The sequence below is a fragment of the Pungitius pungitius genome, chromosome 21 (genome assembly GCF_949316345.1).
Source record: "Pungitius pungitius chromosome 21, fPunPun2.1, whole genome shotgun sequence".
In the NCBI taxonomy this organism is placed as follows: domain Eukaryota; kingdom Metazoa; phylum Chordata; class Actinopteri; order Perciformes; family Gasterosteidae; genus Pungitius; species Pungitius pungitius.
The window spans coordinates 2,997,305-3,014,096 of record NC_084920.1 but is presented as its reverse complement, the minus strand read 5'-3'; the positions used below and the strand labels follow the sequence as shown (position 1 = coordinate 3,014,096).

The 16,792-nt window shown below is 48.9% G+C and overlaps 1 protein-coding gene and 1 pseudogene across 1 annotated transcript; one reads left to right on the top strand and one right to left on the bottom strand.

The window, feature by feature from the left end:
* LOC119212639 (double C2-like domain-containing protein alpha) overlaps positions 1-8,579 on the top strand; it is a 14,417-nt pseudogene extending 5,838 nt beyond the window's left edge.
* A 3,721-nt stretch (positions 8,580-12,300) lies between these two features.
* Positions 12,301-15,802, bottom strand: prrt2 (proline-rich transmembrane protein 2). The gene is made up of 4 exons (XM_062560281.1): positions 15,527-15,802; positions 15,065-15,363; positions 14,846-14,975; positions 12,301-14,140 (listed from the first exon to the last, which is right to left on the bottom strand). The coding sequence occupies exons 1-4, from the start codon at positions 15,750-15,752 to the stop codon at positions 14,124-14,126; spliced, it is 672 nt and encodes a 223-aa protein (XP_062416265.1). The 5' UTR covers positions 15,753-15,802; the 3' UTR covers positions 12,301-14,123.
* Between the last annotated feature and the right edge of the window lie 990 nt (positions 15,803-16,792).

Genomic DNA, 16,792 nt, shown 5'->3' with positions numbered 1-16,792 from the left:
AAAAACGGCAGAGAGGGGGAGAGGGGGAGAGGAGGGGTGGGGGGGCATGTGTGTAAAACGGGCTGGCTTCTTGATCGTAGAGGAGCTGCAGAGGGCCGCTGGCATCAGCTTGTCCCTCTGAGCCCCCCCCCCCCCCGGGCGCCGTGTCACGCCTGTCCTCGACTCGACGCGTGCCCCTTTGGCACCTTTCAGTCATCTCTTTCTCTCCCACCCCCCCTCCCCTCCTCCCCCCCCCCCCCCCCCCCCCCCACAGCTACCTTCCCCGACTGCGATGAGCACGGCCTTGAGAGGGATCTCCTGCTACCTGAGAGAGGTGACCACATGACGCACTCTCTCATTTTGCACAACACGGCCCCTCGTCCTGTCTGTCTGTCAAAAGAAACCCTCCAAACCCCCCCCCCCCCAAAAAATAACCCCGTTTTCTGTTCTCATTCTACGACCTCGATGAACATCAAGTCAACGAGTCAATCCCTTGCGCGAGGTGCTGCTTCGTCTCGTCTCGTTGATGACACATTATTTCTGTACCGCTGAGGTCACAGGTTCTAAAACCAGCATGATCGTTTATTCCATCAAACCAGCTTGGATCGTTGGGAAGTACGTCCCTAACCCTGATTACGAGAGCATCACAAGTCCTTAATGCCCCCCCCCCCCTTCCTCGACAGATCTACATTTTAAAGACCACTTGTCTCATTTTGGGTAAATGGTCAGGACCCGATTGGTTCTCGTGAAACTCCTTCGTTTCCCTCCGCATTCAAGGTGTAACGCGGTCGTCTTTCCGGTGTCTCTCTCTCTCTCTCTCTCTCTCTCTCTCTCTCTCTCTCTCTCCCCGTCACCCACCAATCGATCTCTCCCCCATCCGCCCGTCACAGAACGCTGCCGGCTCCTGTTTATTTGTGCCTCCCTAATGAGTCGCTCTCCATCGACCTGTGAAGGTTCTGAGCTGCTCTCCTCCCCCCCCCGCCCCCCGACGCCCCCTACTGCAAATTATCGTCACTAATTGTCGGAGTTGTACATGTCTGCCGCTCGGTCGCGGCAGATGGCGGACTGGCGGTTCGGTGGCGGCGGCCGATTCCGTGAGAGGGGAAACCACAGCTTAAAGGAGGGGGGGGGACCTGAGGCATCTGTGTGAGGCATATTGATCGTCCCGGCTGCGTCCGCCTCGAGATAAGACTTAATGAGAGATGGCGAGAGATAGAGGCGCCGCCTTAAAACGCGTCTTGCGGCCAACGGAGCGGAGGGTTATTTGACCTCGTTTTGAAAGGCCCCTGCCTCGCACCCCCCCCCCCCCCCCCCCCCCCCCCCACTGAGGCTGCTGCTACTGACCGGAGCCTTCGTCCTGTCACCTGTAGCTTCTGTTCAGCTAGAGGTCGCATCAGCTTGACCTTTGACATCTGCATCTGTTTTTACCGCAGCTCGATTTGTGTTCATCTTTTTAGCGCGATCGCAAACACCGAAAAAGACACAGAGCAACAGCAGCATTAGCCGTTCATGTCCACTTCTCATTCTGCCGAAGGGAAGCATCTTGACTCACCAGCCGTTTAACTGCGTCCGACCGCGTCGCCGCTGTTTTGTCTGTTTGGTCGAGGTTCTTTTTTATTTAATTTTTTAGACAGTAAACAGCTGCCGTCAGCAGAATCGTCCCCTAATGGGAGCGATGAGAGGGGACCCCAAACGCACGGTTGACGGGCTGTAAAACAAGAGCAATTGACTGGAAGCCACTAAAGTCGTTGTCCCAAGAGGCCCTTTTCGCATCGCGCATTGTCATGTGATCCACCGCGGGCGCACCGGCGCCGATGGCAGCCGGCCGCGAAAGTACGACGTGGATGTTTTAGCCAGTTTCGCCTTCAACGCACTCACCTTCTATTCCCACCGCCCTCCCTGTCTTCCTCCTCAGTGGGAGACGGAGCAGCAGAGATGCCTGGAGGAGAGAGGCCGCCTGCTGCTCTGCCTGCAGTACTTCCCCCGGCCGCCGCCGCCGCCGCCAAGGTCGAGGCCAAGGAGAGGGCTCGCGGCGGGCTGTGTGTGGGCGTCAAGCGCTGCGCCCACCTGGCCGCCATGGACGTCAACGGCTACTCGGACCCCTACGTCAAAACGTACGTGTGGCGCCCCCCCCCCCCCCGACCCATTCGAATGGACGCCGGTCACAGGCGGATCGGCGTCCCCTCGTTGGATCTTAACTGACTGACCGAACCCCGTGAATCACCTCCCGCCGGCACTCAATGGTGACGGATGAGAGCAGCTTTCACACAAGTGGGGGGGGGCATTGTGAGATGTATCGCTCACCGAGATAATGGCGACAGTGTGTGTGTGTGTGTTGACAACATTCCAAATGGATTGAAAGGCACCGACTTGATGGAGAGTAAAGTTTGTGCTTCATCACGGAGGAGAGGGTTATTACCAGTGTCAAAGAGGCTCTTTGGAGTTCCATTACTCATTGATGAAAGAAAGGCAATACTGTGTGTGTGTGTGTGTGTGTGTGTGTGTGTGTGTGTGTGTGTGTGTGTGTGTGTGTGCGTGTGCGTGTGCGTGTGCGCGCGCGTGTGCGTGTGCGCGCGCGCGCCTGGCTCTGCGGGGTTGAAAGATGTACCCTGAAAGAAGTTAAACAAATGAGCTTTTCTAACAGGTTCACAGCTTGTTCTCCTGAGTGTTGCTTTAAGCACTCAGCTTGCTTCTGGAATGAGTAATACACGCGCGCACACACACACACACACACACCAATCCCCTTATCCTTTCCCGTCATGCATTAAACCCCCCCCCCCCCCATGTCTCTACATCCACCAGAACCTACGCATGCATCCCGGAGGACGCGGTGCACCTTTTTTCGTTGTTGTTTTTAATTTGGGAATATGCGTGCTCGCATCTCTGCCCCTTGGCGGGAGCTTTTTTTTTTTCTTTCCTTTTTGCCAGATGCTTTGTTGTGTCTGAGAGCGTGTGGGAACATACGCGCTGCGAGCTGCGAGCTGCGAGCTGCGAGCTGGTGGGTGGAAAGCGAACGTGAATCGAGAGATCTCGCCGCGCTCCTTCCAGCTGGCTTCAACAACAAAACAAACAAAAAAACGTCCCGAGGATGTAACGCCGCCTCGCAAAGGGAGGCCGAGCTTTCTCCATGTGGGCGCCGCTAGTGGTTACATATGGTTACATAAATTATATTAAAGAGGTCGACGTCTTTTTTTTGTTTTGTTTAATGAGACGATGGATTGGATACCACTGTACTGCTGGTTAGCTTAGCACAAACAACTGGATTTGGAGGGCTAGCATGGGCTTTGTTTAACTCACTGATGAAAACCTCACGTTTAATGAAGCCGTGATTAAAAACGTTTCTGCAGTGGTTCCCCGGGCCGTAGCTTCATATTTACCACTTACATGTGGCTCACCAACCTGCACTCTGCACTCTGGTCCTTCATCATCTCTCAAGAATTAATCCAAAGGACGTCACGGGCGTCCATGGCTCCTTTTTATTTATTTGCACTCATTTAAGTGCAAAACAAAACTCCTCCAGGCTATTGAATCATTAATCATCATCAGTCCTCACTCAAATGAAATTGCCCTACACCGTATTTAATAATCAGCCAATCCATCACCCCAGTTAGACGGGAAGAATCGCCACGGCAACAATGCAGCGCACACGAAAGCCGAAACAAATGGGTTGCCGTGGTTGCCTGTGTGAAAATGTGCTCCGGGTTCAGTTCCTCTGCTTTTAGATTTGTAGAAGTGTGACGTTCCACTGTGCAGAAAGGACAAACCCAGTCGACCATGTCACGGTTTGGGTCCTCTTCCTGTCTTATTTTGTAGTTTTCTTGTCTCTCGTGTCTCTGGGTTAACTTCACTTCCTGTCCTGTCCTGTGATTGCCTGATTGTTCCCACCTGTGTCCAATCACCTGCACCTCCCTTGTGTATTTAAGCCCCGTGTGCCTGTTGTCCCTGGTCGCGTCATTGTCAATGTTACCCGTCGTTGGAGCACGTCCCGTCCTGGTTTGGTTAGAATGAAGAGCACAGTTTTCGAGAAGCCTGCGTTTGAGTCCTGCAACCTGCTCCAGCACCCGCAGCCTGACAGACCAAGTCTAAAAAAAGCAAGCAAAGTAGTGCGAGCTTTAGGATCCAACACGAGCGTGTCAGCATTTGGCCGCCTGCAGAGGTGTGTTTGATACGCGTCACTCAGCGTGCAGGTCAGGTGGTTCATGAAGGACGTCGGTTGGTTGAGGTGAAACCAACCTTCTCCTTTTCTTTGTGTTGTTCACACCAGTGTGAGACTGAACGCACTCTGACCGTGTCGCCTCCCTCTGCCTCAGGTACCTCAAGCCGGACGTCCAGAAGAAATCCAAGCACAAGACAGCGGTCATCAAAAAGACTCTCAACCCCGAGTTTAACGAGGTAGACCCCCCCCCGCCCAGCACGTTAGGTTGAATGTAAAGACCCTCAGTTCCTACTCATGCATCCTTTTTTTCAGCACTTACCTGTAGCCTCACTAGTAAGTACTGTAGAGTGTATTGAGGGGGGAGAAACGTGTGTTCGGGGTGATCTTCTATTTCTTGCTCTCACCCCCCCCCCCCCCTTCTCTCTCTCTCTCTCTTTTCACCTAGGAGTTCTTCTATGAAATCTCGTTCTCAGAGTTAGCCACCAAGACACTGGAGGTCACGGTGTGGGACTACGACCTGGGAAAGTCCAACGACTTCATAGGTCATTAACGTTTGTTCCGTCATCACAATCAACCCATTGAATCCAACCCGATATACTCATTTCTTGTAACGGAAGTTACAATAAATAATGCCTTAGATGTACTTTTCCTCTTAGAAAAATCCGGTTAATTTAGATTCTAATCATTTTTAATCATCGGTCTCAATTTCTGTCTGGAAGTGATTACGGAAAAACTAATTCTGCTCAGAAAACCATCCAAAACAAATGAGAAGATTTCGAATAGACCCAAAAGGTGACTTTTTCCATCCCTCAAGCCAAACAAACCCATTTCAGAGGTCCAAATGGGTTCGGGCTAGGTGTCCGGGTTCATTCTCACTGTTTCTGACTCCCCTTTTTTTCCGTCCCTGCGCCCATCAGGGGGGGTGTCCTTAGGGTGCCACTCGCAAGGAGAGACTCTGCAGCACTGGATCGACTGTCTGAAGAACAAGGGCGAGAAGGTGGAGCGCTGGCACACGCTGACCAACGAGCTGCCCGGCTCCTTGCTGCAGGAGTGAACCCATCCTCCTCCTCCTCCTGGGGGGGGGGGGGGGGGACGTCGTGTGCATGCCAATGAAGGGTTCACATCCCGCTTACCTTGTCACCTTGGATGAGATCAATATTCATAGCGACTTGAACATAAGGGGGGGGGGGGGGGTCACACACTCAAGTCGATGGAGGTGGGATGGTCCTCGTAATCGTATCCGTCGGGATGCATGTCCCTTTTGTCGTTTCAGTGTCAATCTTAATGGGAGGAAATTGAACAAGGGAGAAACGGGAAATTCTGCAATTTTTTTTTTTCTTTTTCCGGGGGCCGGTTATTTTTTCCGGTTATTCGCTGCTGACATTAAAACTCCCCACGGTGAGAGCGTCCATCTCACAGCACGCACACGCGCACACACACACACACACACACACACACACACACACACACACACACACACGTCATACCTCTCCCGTGCAATAACGTGTCGCCCCAATGCTTCCGAAAAGGCCTCCTGGGGGGGTCTTGGTCCCGCTGGAGTATTTTTGTATCTATCGACGTGATCGTCTGAGGTCATCTTCTGCGCTTCTTTGCATGTTTGGTGTCGATGAAGCAGTGCGCGCTGCCGCGGGACGCTCGTCGCCGCGCTGTCCCCAATTCTCTTGAGGGGGGGGGGGGGGCGCTTTGCTCCGATGAACTGGTGTTCTGTTTCATTCGAGGACGACGTTTTTCTTTCTTTCTCGTGTTCTTCCGTTGCTTAACGTGTCGCTTTCGTTGTTGGTGTTGACCCAGTTTAGCTTGGCGTTCTCTTGTTGTTTTTTTTGGGGGGGGGGGGGAGTGATGCGCATGGTTTTACTCTGACACTTTAGCATCTAAATTACAAATATGAATGGAACATGGAGCACGGCGGTATCTCTCCGCAGTGGCTGCAGCTTCTCTGTGCACCGCTGCAGGGTCAAAGAGGCATGCTGAGATGTACATGTAAATAGTCTATATTGTGTTTCACTTGCTTTGGGTGTTTGTCTTTTGGAAATGAAAGTGTGCATGATTGGTATTTTTCATAAAACGTTCATATTGGTTCATCGTGTGCATCCTTGACTTTCTATTAGATTTTCTCTTTGGAATCTCTTAATGTTTCACGTGCAGCTCAGTGCCAATCCAATGGTACAGGTTATACTGACTTATGCTGCCCCCTAGCCATCAGGAGCTGCAGCATAGAACACCAAATAAACACATCGGATGAGTGTGGGTTTAATACTTTACACTTGATGATAGTTCAGCATAAAATAAACTCAGTTAAGGGTTCAAATGTTATATGGATGCAATAAAAAAACATTGTAATTAGAGTTTCTACTAATACTTTAATTTAATCATTCCATTATTGCAATATTTCTTTTGCAAAGTCGGGGCAGCCGTGGTTCCAATGATCTTAGATGGAGCAACCTACACGTCCCTGTCACTAATGCCAAATGCCCCAAATTTCTGTACTTTAAACCTTATCTGGGTTCAACCCTCAAGGGACATGGTGGCTCTTCCTAAATCCTTTTTTAGTTTTGGGTAACTGACATTTATATTGCCCCAGAGACGGATTGGTGCATCTTGGAGGATCAACCATGCTATTCATCCTTCCTGCATTGGTAAAGGCACAAGTGAGTTGAATTTGAATGTAACAGAGAATTGGAGGGTGGATGCACTAAAAAGGGGTAAACAAATCTACACCCTGTGCCAGACTCAGTTTAAGGTTGTCCACAGGATGCCCTGAAGTAGACAAACATGTGATTGTCTTGAAAAATGCCCTCAGAGGCTGTAATAAGTTTCATGTCAGTGCGACCACTGAATGAGACACATCTGCTCATCTTTACTTCTCTCCCGTCAAAAAGGTGGAACCCTATAGGCTACGTAGCATGGCTAATAAGTGCTAAAAGGCTAAAGCAATTAACATCAAATTCAATTCATCAGCAAAAGATTCTTCATCATTCTTGACAATGCCATCATAACTCGAAACTAAAATGGTACGACTTGTGACTCGACTTGAGACTTGTTGGCTGTGACTTGTGACTCGACTTGGGACTTGCTTCGTCTTTGACTCGACTCGGGACGCGAGGGCAATGACTTGAGACTTGCCTAACAGTGACTTGTTCCCACCTCTGGTGGCTACGTAGCATGGCTAATAAGTGCTAAAAGGCTAAAGCAATTGACATCAAATTCAATTCGTCAGCAAAAGATTCTTCATCATTCTTGACGATGCCATCATAACTCAAGTGAACGCGCCGTGTGTTTCTGCATAACCCCTAGGGTTCACTTCTCAGAAACAACCGTGGGGACAATGCCCCCACTACTACCTCCGCGGCAGTGTGCTCAAGACTTGGCACGAGCGGGATTTGAACCCACTGGCGGTGCGCACAGAGGCTTCTGGGCTCTAGCTTGCACCCCTACACTACCAGTCCTGGTCACATTTTGGCAACTTTGATTCTCCTATTTAACCTTGAGCATGTGAGCTAGACCTCAAAACTCTTTTTAAAAGCTATTTCCACATCTGGGCTTGAACCATCAACCTTCAAGTGCAGTGCAGGGGCTTATGTCAGCAGCTCTTCCACTGTGCTACTTCACCACACACTAAACAACCCTTTGTTTGTTGTATTTAACCTTGAGCATGTGAGCTAGACCTCAAAACTCTTTTTAAAAGCTATTTCCACATCTGGGCTTGAACCATCAACCTTCAAGTACAGTGCAGGGGCTTATGTCAGCAGCTCTTCCACTGTGCTACTTCACCACACACTAAACAACCCTTTGTTTGTTGTATTTAACCTTGAGCATGTGAGCTAGACCTCAAAACTCTTTTTAAAAGCTATTTCCACATCTGGGCTTGAACCATCAACCTTCAAGTGCAGTGCAGGCTTGTGGCAGCAGCTCTTCCACTGTGCTACCTCACCACACACTAATCAGACCTTTGTTTCTCGTATTTAACCTTGAGACTGCTACTCAAACCTCAAAACTCTTTAAAAGCAGAAGTGATGTCTGCATGAAGGGGCATGAACCCACAACCTCAGACAGCAGGTTGGAGCCTGCAGCCCTTCAGCTGTTCCCTTGTGCTATTCAAACACATGCCTCATTGTGTCCGTTTCTCATATTAGACCTTGGGATTGTTTACTAAACCTCAAAACTGTTTCAAAGTTTGAAGCCCTGACTGCAACCAAACCCTCCTTCTGAGAGAGCAGGTTTGAACTGAGGATTCTCCACACTTCAGCCTTCCTGCTATCTCCCTGCACTGTTCCACCACACACCTGTTAATGCTTTTGAATCCAACCTCAATTCTCATAGATTCTCAGGCTGGAATCCACAACCGTTCCATACCGTTATAATAGAATTGCAGGTCAAGTAAAGTCATATAATGGCATTTCTAATAAAGCCCTAGTTGATTTCACTACTTTTATGCTGTGATCCTTATTTCACTTTTTTCGACATGTGTGCTGATGCCCGCGTGTGAATTGAGAGGATCCATACCGACTCCCTTATGGAGCTAAACCAGTCTGAGGGTCCTCCTCAGCTGAGTGGAGAATAAATCCCGGAAGAAATAAACACGTTTGACACACGGCACCTTGAGGAGAGAGAATCAAATCGAGTCCCGGCCCTAATAAAAATACAAGAATATTGAGAGTTAAACTTGTTCTTTGGTGGGATACAAATACTAAATACTCCAAAAAACAAATCCGTTACTCGGATTATCGAGGCCCACAGAGCATCTGTACTTGAAGGGCGGACCAAAAACACAGCTGGGGAACCTTAAATTACTGGGATTAATTATAAATAGCTGACCGTCATGGGTTGAGCACATTCAGGGACTTTTAGGAAAAATAACTGCACCGCTCGGGAACAACGTGTCCTATGAATCCTAAATGGAATCAAATTTAAATACCATTTAAATAATCTATTACTTAAGCTTGTGATCTCTGGTCCTGTGTTCTTTCATGTGTAATGTTTTGCTTTTGGCCACCGGCTAAATACACCAGCAGACTAATTAATGACAGATAATACATCATCCGTCATGAATTCGTCTTCTAGAATCATTAGTTGTAGAATTAGTCGTATTCATCATGTAAATACTTGAGGTACACCCTCAGAGGGGTTACCGGGTGCCATTGCCTTTGGATTCTTGTAAATAAAAGTAAGAATATGTAAATGCTTTAGCATTTATAGCATCAAATAATGTACTTTTAACTCTACTATACTCCTATTCAAACGCTGATCTCATAAGGCGTCCGGTGTCGGCCCGGTCCGTCTCCACGTGGCAGCAGATCCGCTGCTTATTCCTTTGAGAACGTTATAATCTCAGCACCATTTATTAAACTTTGGACTCCATTTGACAGGAGGTCAGAGGTCAGGACGCCGCGATGATTTTCATAAACACGGAGCCCCGAGTGTAGTGAAAGTGCTTCACGCTGTGAGTGTCTCGGCACCGACTGGGAGACTCTGAGAGGGAGGAGACAGAAGAAGGATTATTGTGTTTTCCTGTGTTTCCAGAGAGAGGAAAGAAGCTCTTTCAGAGACTCGTCTTTATTTTATTGAGGGTTTGTTCCTTGCACTTGACTGACAGATGCCAGCGATAAGAAGACAACGAATAAGAGACTTCTAAAAAAAACATATAAAACACCCAAATTCATTGTCGGGAAAAGCTTAAGAAGCATCTCTCTGACCAGAGAAATGTGAAACCTTAAAATCGACATGTTACCAATGTAGAAATGCTGAAACTGGAGTTGTACGTGTGAGAAATCTATGGCTTTATGAAGCAATTTTGAGCAAGAGTTTGAGTAAACAGAGCAATGGAGCAGGACAATAGTCTGGGTCCATGTGTAATAAAACAAGGGCACGTCTCTGCAGACGAAATAGATTCAATCTTGTAAAAAGAGGCCGGATTGCATATTAGAATATGTTCAATGATTAAAACCAGAGATCACTGTTAAAAACTTGAAGTGCATCTAAAGCACCTGGAGGTAAGGACACGATGTCGTGAGAGGGATTCATTAAATTAATTCAAGGATCAGCTGACCTTGTAACAACCTCTTAAAGTAGTAGAAGTAAGTTGTTGGTGATGCAGACAGACTTATAGAACTGTTAAATAATGGTAGTTATTTTCCCTCAGAGAGCATTCATTTTATAATCCAGTGGATTAGCAGATGGCTGTAAAGCCACAAACATTTTTTTGTCCTCTGCGCAGGGACGAGCGGGAACACACACAAACACACACAAACACACACAAACACCTGCCTCTGTGGGGCCCCGAAATGGATCTGCTTTGGATACAAATGCGCTATATTCCTTGTTCTGTAACAATACATGATGCGTTAGAGTTAATCCAGCTAGTATTCGCCCCAGGGAAGTCATCTTTCTATGGTCATAGCACCGAAAGCACACCTCCTGAAAATAAAAACATAATGAAGACACCAAAAAAAGACCAAGACAAACTACCAATACGTCCAGACACCGGCTTCACGTGCTTCGTATTCTGAGATTATTTGTGCAGATTGGACCATTACCTCATTCTGAAGGTGTATAAACAGTCATTCTGTTTCCCTTACATTAGTCCGTGTTGGGATACCAACAATGAAAATCTGTTTTATGAGAGGAACTGAACCTTTTGAATGTGAGGAACCTGTGACATTTTCTACTCTCATAAGACTAAATGGCTGAAAACACCTATTTTTTCACCCCAGGACATTTTCACTTGTGTTATCAGTGAAGTAAAGGTGCAACAAATATTGTTGATTAGGGCATCATTCGATTATAACATCATTAGCAAGTAACTTCCAGCAGACTTCCACTTTCCTATCCTCAGAATAGAAAATCCTCAACAAGCCCACGACGCTTGGACTCCCACTCGGTGTCCGCCGGTGTCATCATCTCCTCAGACGAAGGCGGTCCCGATGCGTCCAGGCGAGCTGTGTCACTGTGACCCCCGGCCGGATAATCCCTGACCCACTTAGCGCATCTGGACGGGCCTCTGCCCGGTGAGCTGACCCTGTGCTCAATGCCTGCTGTTAAATCAGCCGAGTACGAAGAAAAGTACCTTTTACTGTCAGAATGGTGACATTGGCGTGGGGGGGTTGGGGGGTAGGGGGTGTAGGGGGGCTTTGTGAGTGCTGTCACATTTCTGCAAGAGGAGTTGATTTTTTCATCTCTGCGGCAAAAAATGTTGCTTTACGCAAAGTGTGGATTGAGTTCATTTATAATACGGCACGGCGCTCACTTCACTGGGATCAAAAGCTCTCTTCATCATTTCTCTTATGTCATTTTAATCGAGAGGTCATTAAAATACCGGGGAAAAAAAAGAAAGACCTCAATTTCGATTAGAAGGTGAGAAGAAAAGCTGGTTTAGGAGCAGCGGCGCTCTTTGGTACTTACCTGATTTACGGTGCTCAGAGGAACGCCGTCAGGGTCACGTGATCAAGAGTCCTCACATGGAGGACTCTGGTGGTGGAGCCTCATTGAGCCACTTGTGGGCACTTTTTGAAATACACTCAAAGAAATACTAAATGCAGCAAAACTAAGACGTCAAACAAAGAGCAATCAGTCCACCTCCTTAAAGGACCATCTACAATTACCCCGCAGCTGACCTCTGACCCCAATTATTCTTTAGCAACTCTCTGCTGAGCGCTACGAACACATGTGAGCATGCTAACTATTAACCAGCATGACATCTTCATTGTCACGGAGAGCTGATCTCCGTCCTTTAACAATGACTTTTTAAACGATATTTAAAGATTTAATTTTTAAAAGGATTGACGTTAACGTCGGCTGGCCATCGACCAAAACCTACTGTTGTGAATCCCATTAAACCCGCAATTTAGCCTTAAGGTCTTAAAAAAAAAAAAAAAAACTTGAAAGAGAGAAATGAGGAAAGTCTGTTTCTTTGCTTTGATTCATCTGAGCTCATCAGAGAGCGGAGCTCTAATTAGATTTCCTCTGCTCACGGCCTCTTCCTGCCCGGCGACAGCGTGCGCTTCCCCTCCCTTCCGTTAACGCGCTGTAACATTTCTGACATGAATACTTCAGCCCGTGTGTTAACGACGCTCACTTCTTGGACTTCTTTCCTCCTCACAAAAAAAAAAAAAAATGCTCCTCATCTGTGCAAAACACAATGAAAGGCGTAGCATGCATTTTGTCTTTATTAAGAATGTGCTGCAGAAGTATAATATTCCAAACGCCAGTCGATCGTTATAATCCGTCCCGTCGATCGTCAAAACATTCTTAAAAATCCACAAAGATTATTATAGAAGCCTGGTGGTAACACAAAGACGCTCCGTTTCTGTGCTTCCCTTTTAGACCGTTTCTACTCAACGCTAACTACAGAACCATCACAATATTGAGATTTAAATCTGACGAACACATCGACTGTCGATTATTACAATAGAGTTCACACGTTAAGTGCTAACCGAGGGAAACGTAACACACTTAATCATTACAGAACATTTCCTGCAGGTCTGAGCACATGATTTCTGCTTCTAAAAGTGTAATAAATAAGGTTTCATCCATTGTTCATGAAACCCGCCAGTTTCAGATCACAGTGAGAATCACAGGTAGATTAAGATTGGAGGTTAGTTAAGGGATACATAGGAAATATAGAATCATAAGAACTGATGATGATAATAAGTCAAAAGAAGGTGTCAACATTCTGCTTTTCAAATCTCACATCCCTCTAAAACCCTTTTTAACCAGTGTTTGACTAATTCAAAAGACAGAGGCCCACTTTGGGTAAAAAAAAAAAAAGAAAAGCAAATGGATTTATAATTAAGAAGAAAAAAACAAACCCACAATGGACCTGGTTTAAAAACTGAGGCCTCAGCCGCCGGCTCTGCCTGCAAATCACAGGCGATTTCATTTGTTAACCAAATATTGATTCCCACATGCAGCGCAGCGCGTAAAGAGCGTCGCGTTACCAAACCATCTTTAACAAACGTTATCAAAAGGTGATGGATTATAGGCTTTGCTGCTACAGAGTGTGTGTGTGTGTGTGTGTGTGTGTGTGTGTGTGTGTGTGTGTGTGTGTGTGTGTGTGTGTGTGTGTGTGTCCGTCCCCGGCTCACAGTGCTCAGTGGTGACGGCGGACATGCAGTGAAGCTGCAGCAGGGCAGAGCGACGCCGTTCCTCGGTGTGATGGTCGGAGTCAGTGCGGAGCGAGCAGCTCGGGCTCCACGGCTTCATTTGGCACACGTCGTCCTCCGTGGGAGACGCTCCCATAATCCCTTTCCACTTTAGCACGCGGTGGCTGGTCCTCGATAAATCCTCTTCTTCATCCTCCCTCACGTTTCCCCTCGAACACGAGACGCGGGTTGCAGGAGGACCACGGGGGGGGGGGAACGAGAAGACACGCTGGGCAGCTTCTCCATCGGCTGATTCCACAGAAAGCACAAAGCACAGAGCCTGTGTGTGTTGGGGGGTGTGTGTGTGTGTGTGTGTGTCCCAAGGGGATTTAACGGTGGGCTGAAGCGGGGGTGCGTCCTGTCGCTGGCCGCAGTGAAGGATGGACGAGGGGGGGGGGGGGGGCAGACATTTTGTTGCACGTCCCAACAGTCTCTAGTCCAACCTTGTCTGAGTCCGGTTTCTTTTTGACGATGCAAAGCTCCTTCTGGAGAATTGTTCCGAGTGCGTCGAGCAGAATACGAAGGGGCTGATTAGACTGTCTGCTCGCCTCTCCATCTATCAGACACCCCCCCCCTCCTATCCCCCCCCGTCCAGCTTGACTCAGAGCAAGCAGCATTTGCATATTTTATATTTCTTCCATTAGCAAAAAGGGATTTATATAGATTACAGAAATACAAGTGAGCACTGTATATCGGGTGCATACTTGTCACACATCCAGGTAATGACTAGGCCATGATGATGATGATGATGATGATGGTGATGATGCAGGTGACGCAGGTGCGGGGCCGGACGGTCTGTCGCCTCATCCAGTTTCATCCTGGGATGAAACTCAGGTTTTCACATTTACTGAAAAAAAGAAAGAAAAGGAAGCGTATTAGTTGAGGAGCCGTGTTTCCTGCAGCTTGAGATGGATGCAGACCACAGAGGACGAGTAACGTAATGAGGGAAACATTTCAGGGTGGTCGAGTCCCAGAAGCCTTAATGTTGTGTGTTCTGCTCCTCCAGCCATCAAGTTAATTAGGACACATCCTGGCGTAATGAGACCCAACAGGCTGCATTCAGAGGCCAGAGCACAGACCCGAAAAGATAAGGCAAATAATAACTTTACTGAATGAACCCATGTGTATATATATTTAAACACACAGTACTGGAGAGGACAAAGACCAGTCGATCTCTTACATCTCAAATAGGTTGTATCCGTTATCAGAATCCCTACGTTTGGTACAATGAATCCACATCTGACTGGTGAGTCTGCACACTGACAGATATTATAATGACGAGCTCACGCGTCCAGGGACAACCAGAAGGCACAGAACGGCAGGCGGAGGAGGACACGGGTCACTCCGCAGATAAACACGCTGCAATCTGAGGCACGCGCTCGATTGCAGCCGCAGGGCCAGATAAAAAAAAAACACACATGGCGAGGAGGAATAGGTTTTTAAAATAGTCGGCGCCGTTCCTAAAAGGCAGCGATGTAACTGGTGCAAACGTGGCTCAGGTAATACAGGCGATGTTGCGGGGTTCAAAGGTCAGATTCGGGGGGGAACTCACTGGCCAGGTTGACGATGCAGGCGATGATAATGAGCGTCCCCCCCACCAGGGACACCACGGAGAGCATCTTGGCCACGCGACCCAGGCGCACGGCGCCGTCCAGGTTCCCCTGCTCCAGGCTGTTCTTGGACTGAAGGAGAAGTCGGATCAGTCAAGGGCAGGAGACGAGCGCCCAACAACAAAAGACCCCCCCCCCCCCCCCCCCCCCGGGCCCCTCACCATGACGGCGTAGACAAATCCCACGATGTTGATGGGCCAGACGGGGCAGAAGCAGGCCAGCACCGACAGGAGGAGGTAGTCTTTGACCTTGCTCCGGTCGATGGGCGGGCTGGTGGCGATGCTGGAGTGGCGGGAGATGGACGGCCTGGGCGTGAAGGCGGTGTAGCCGATGGAGCTCGCCCTGCTCCCCTTCCTGGTCTTGTTGTGATGCGGGTAGGAGATGGAGTGCTGGCGTCTGGGAGGGGAGCAGACGACCGGAGACGCGCACTCGGCGCCCGCCGCTTGGTGGACGCCGTTGCCTGAGGACGAGGGACGAAAAGGACGGGAGGATGTTTAAAGCCTCGGAGGGGAGGTGTGTGTGTGTGTGTGTGTGTGTGTGAGTGCTGACTAAGCAGCTCCACGAACCCTCCACCCTCCCCCTCCACCCGCTGCCTTAGCAGGAGGTCAAACTGCGTCACTTACTGTTCCTCAGCTTCTCGTTGATGACGATCACCAGCTCGCCTTTGGATTTGCTGCGGGGAGGCCGCGCGCTGACCGGGCTCCCGCCGCCGCCGAGGGCCGGGGGTTCGCCGCCGACGGGGAGACACGGCATGGAGACGGCGACTTGGCTCAGCAGAGAGTCCCCCTGGTCCAGCACCGACAGCTGGTCCTCACCCGCCCAGACGGCCGGCGCCGTGTTCTCCGCCATGGCGAGGAAGCAGAGACTTGTCGCAGCCTTTGTCCGTGTTGCGGTCCTGCCTGCGGGGGGGGGGGGGGTCACAAAAAATGGGTTCAAGCAGCTTCAGGAGAAGACGAGGCGGGACAGTGGTGGGAGGGAGGTGTTTGGGAAGTAGGCTCTGACTTTTTCTCTCCACCCAAAGCTTCATACCTAAAAGATGAACAGATTGTGTTCAAAGGTCAACACCGGTTCACTCAACTAGATAAAATTATGTTTAGAGAATCAATATACTTTGTTTTATCAAGCCTACTAGATTGCCATTCTTAAAGAACGTCATGTTAGTAGTCAGAGATTTTGCGATTGTGTTTTCCATGATTCTGGTTATGTGATAATCATGAATCATTGTAGGTTTTGCTCAGTAATAAGACTGCAAAATTAGATTAGTGGAGAGTGCTACTACGCATGCTCCTCCCACGTGGGAAATACTTTGATTACAACATTAGTTGCATCAAATGTGTTGTTGTTGAGATGTGATGCATTTCTTTAATTCCGGGAAGAACCAAAGAAAACATGCACCAAACAGAAGCCGTGCTCCATAAAATAGTGAACCACAACATTTAGGGCTCTGGATACATTGGGCTTCGGCTCGATGTCACCAGCAGCCCCCCCCCCCCCCCCCCCCATCGACGTCCCGCTGAGCCTTCGTTTCTTCATCGGTGCGTCGGGCCTCGTCGACCCGATCTCAGGTAACAATGAAAGCGGGTCACGATGCCTCGGAGGCGCACAAAGGCGGATGGAGAGCCTCCGCGCGCAGGTGTGCACACATCCTTTATCTCACCGTGTGTACACAGGGGGGGGGGGGGGGCGCAAAGCAGCGTATGCGCTCAGCCACACAACACGAGGGCTCAAAACAACACTAAAACGGGATGAGGACAAAGGAGAAATGCACGGATAGAGGAGAGGAGGAGGTGTGTGTGTGTGTGTGTGTGGGGGGGGGGGGGGTTAATTAGCCGGAATGCCTCATGAATTCAGCGGTTGTCGGCTGCTGATGCGCAGTGATGAGCAGAAAG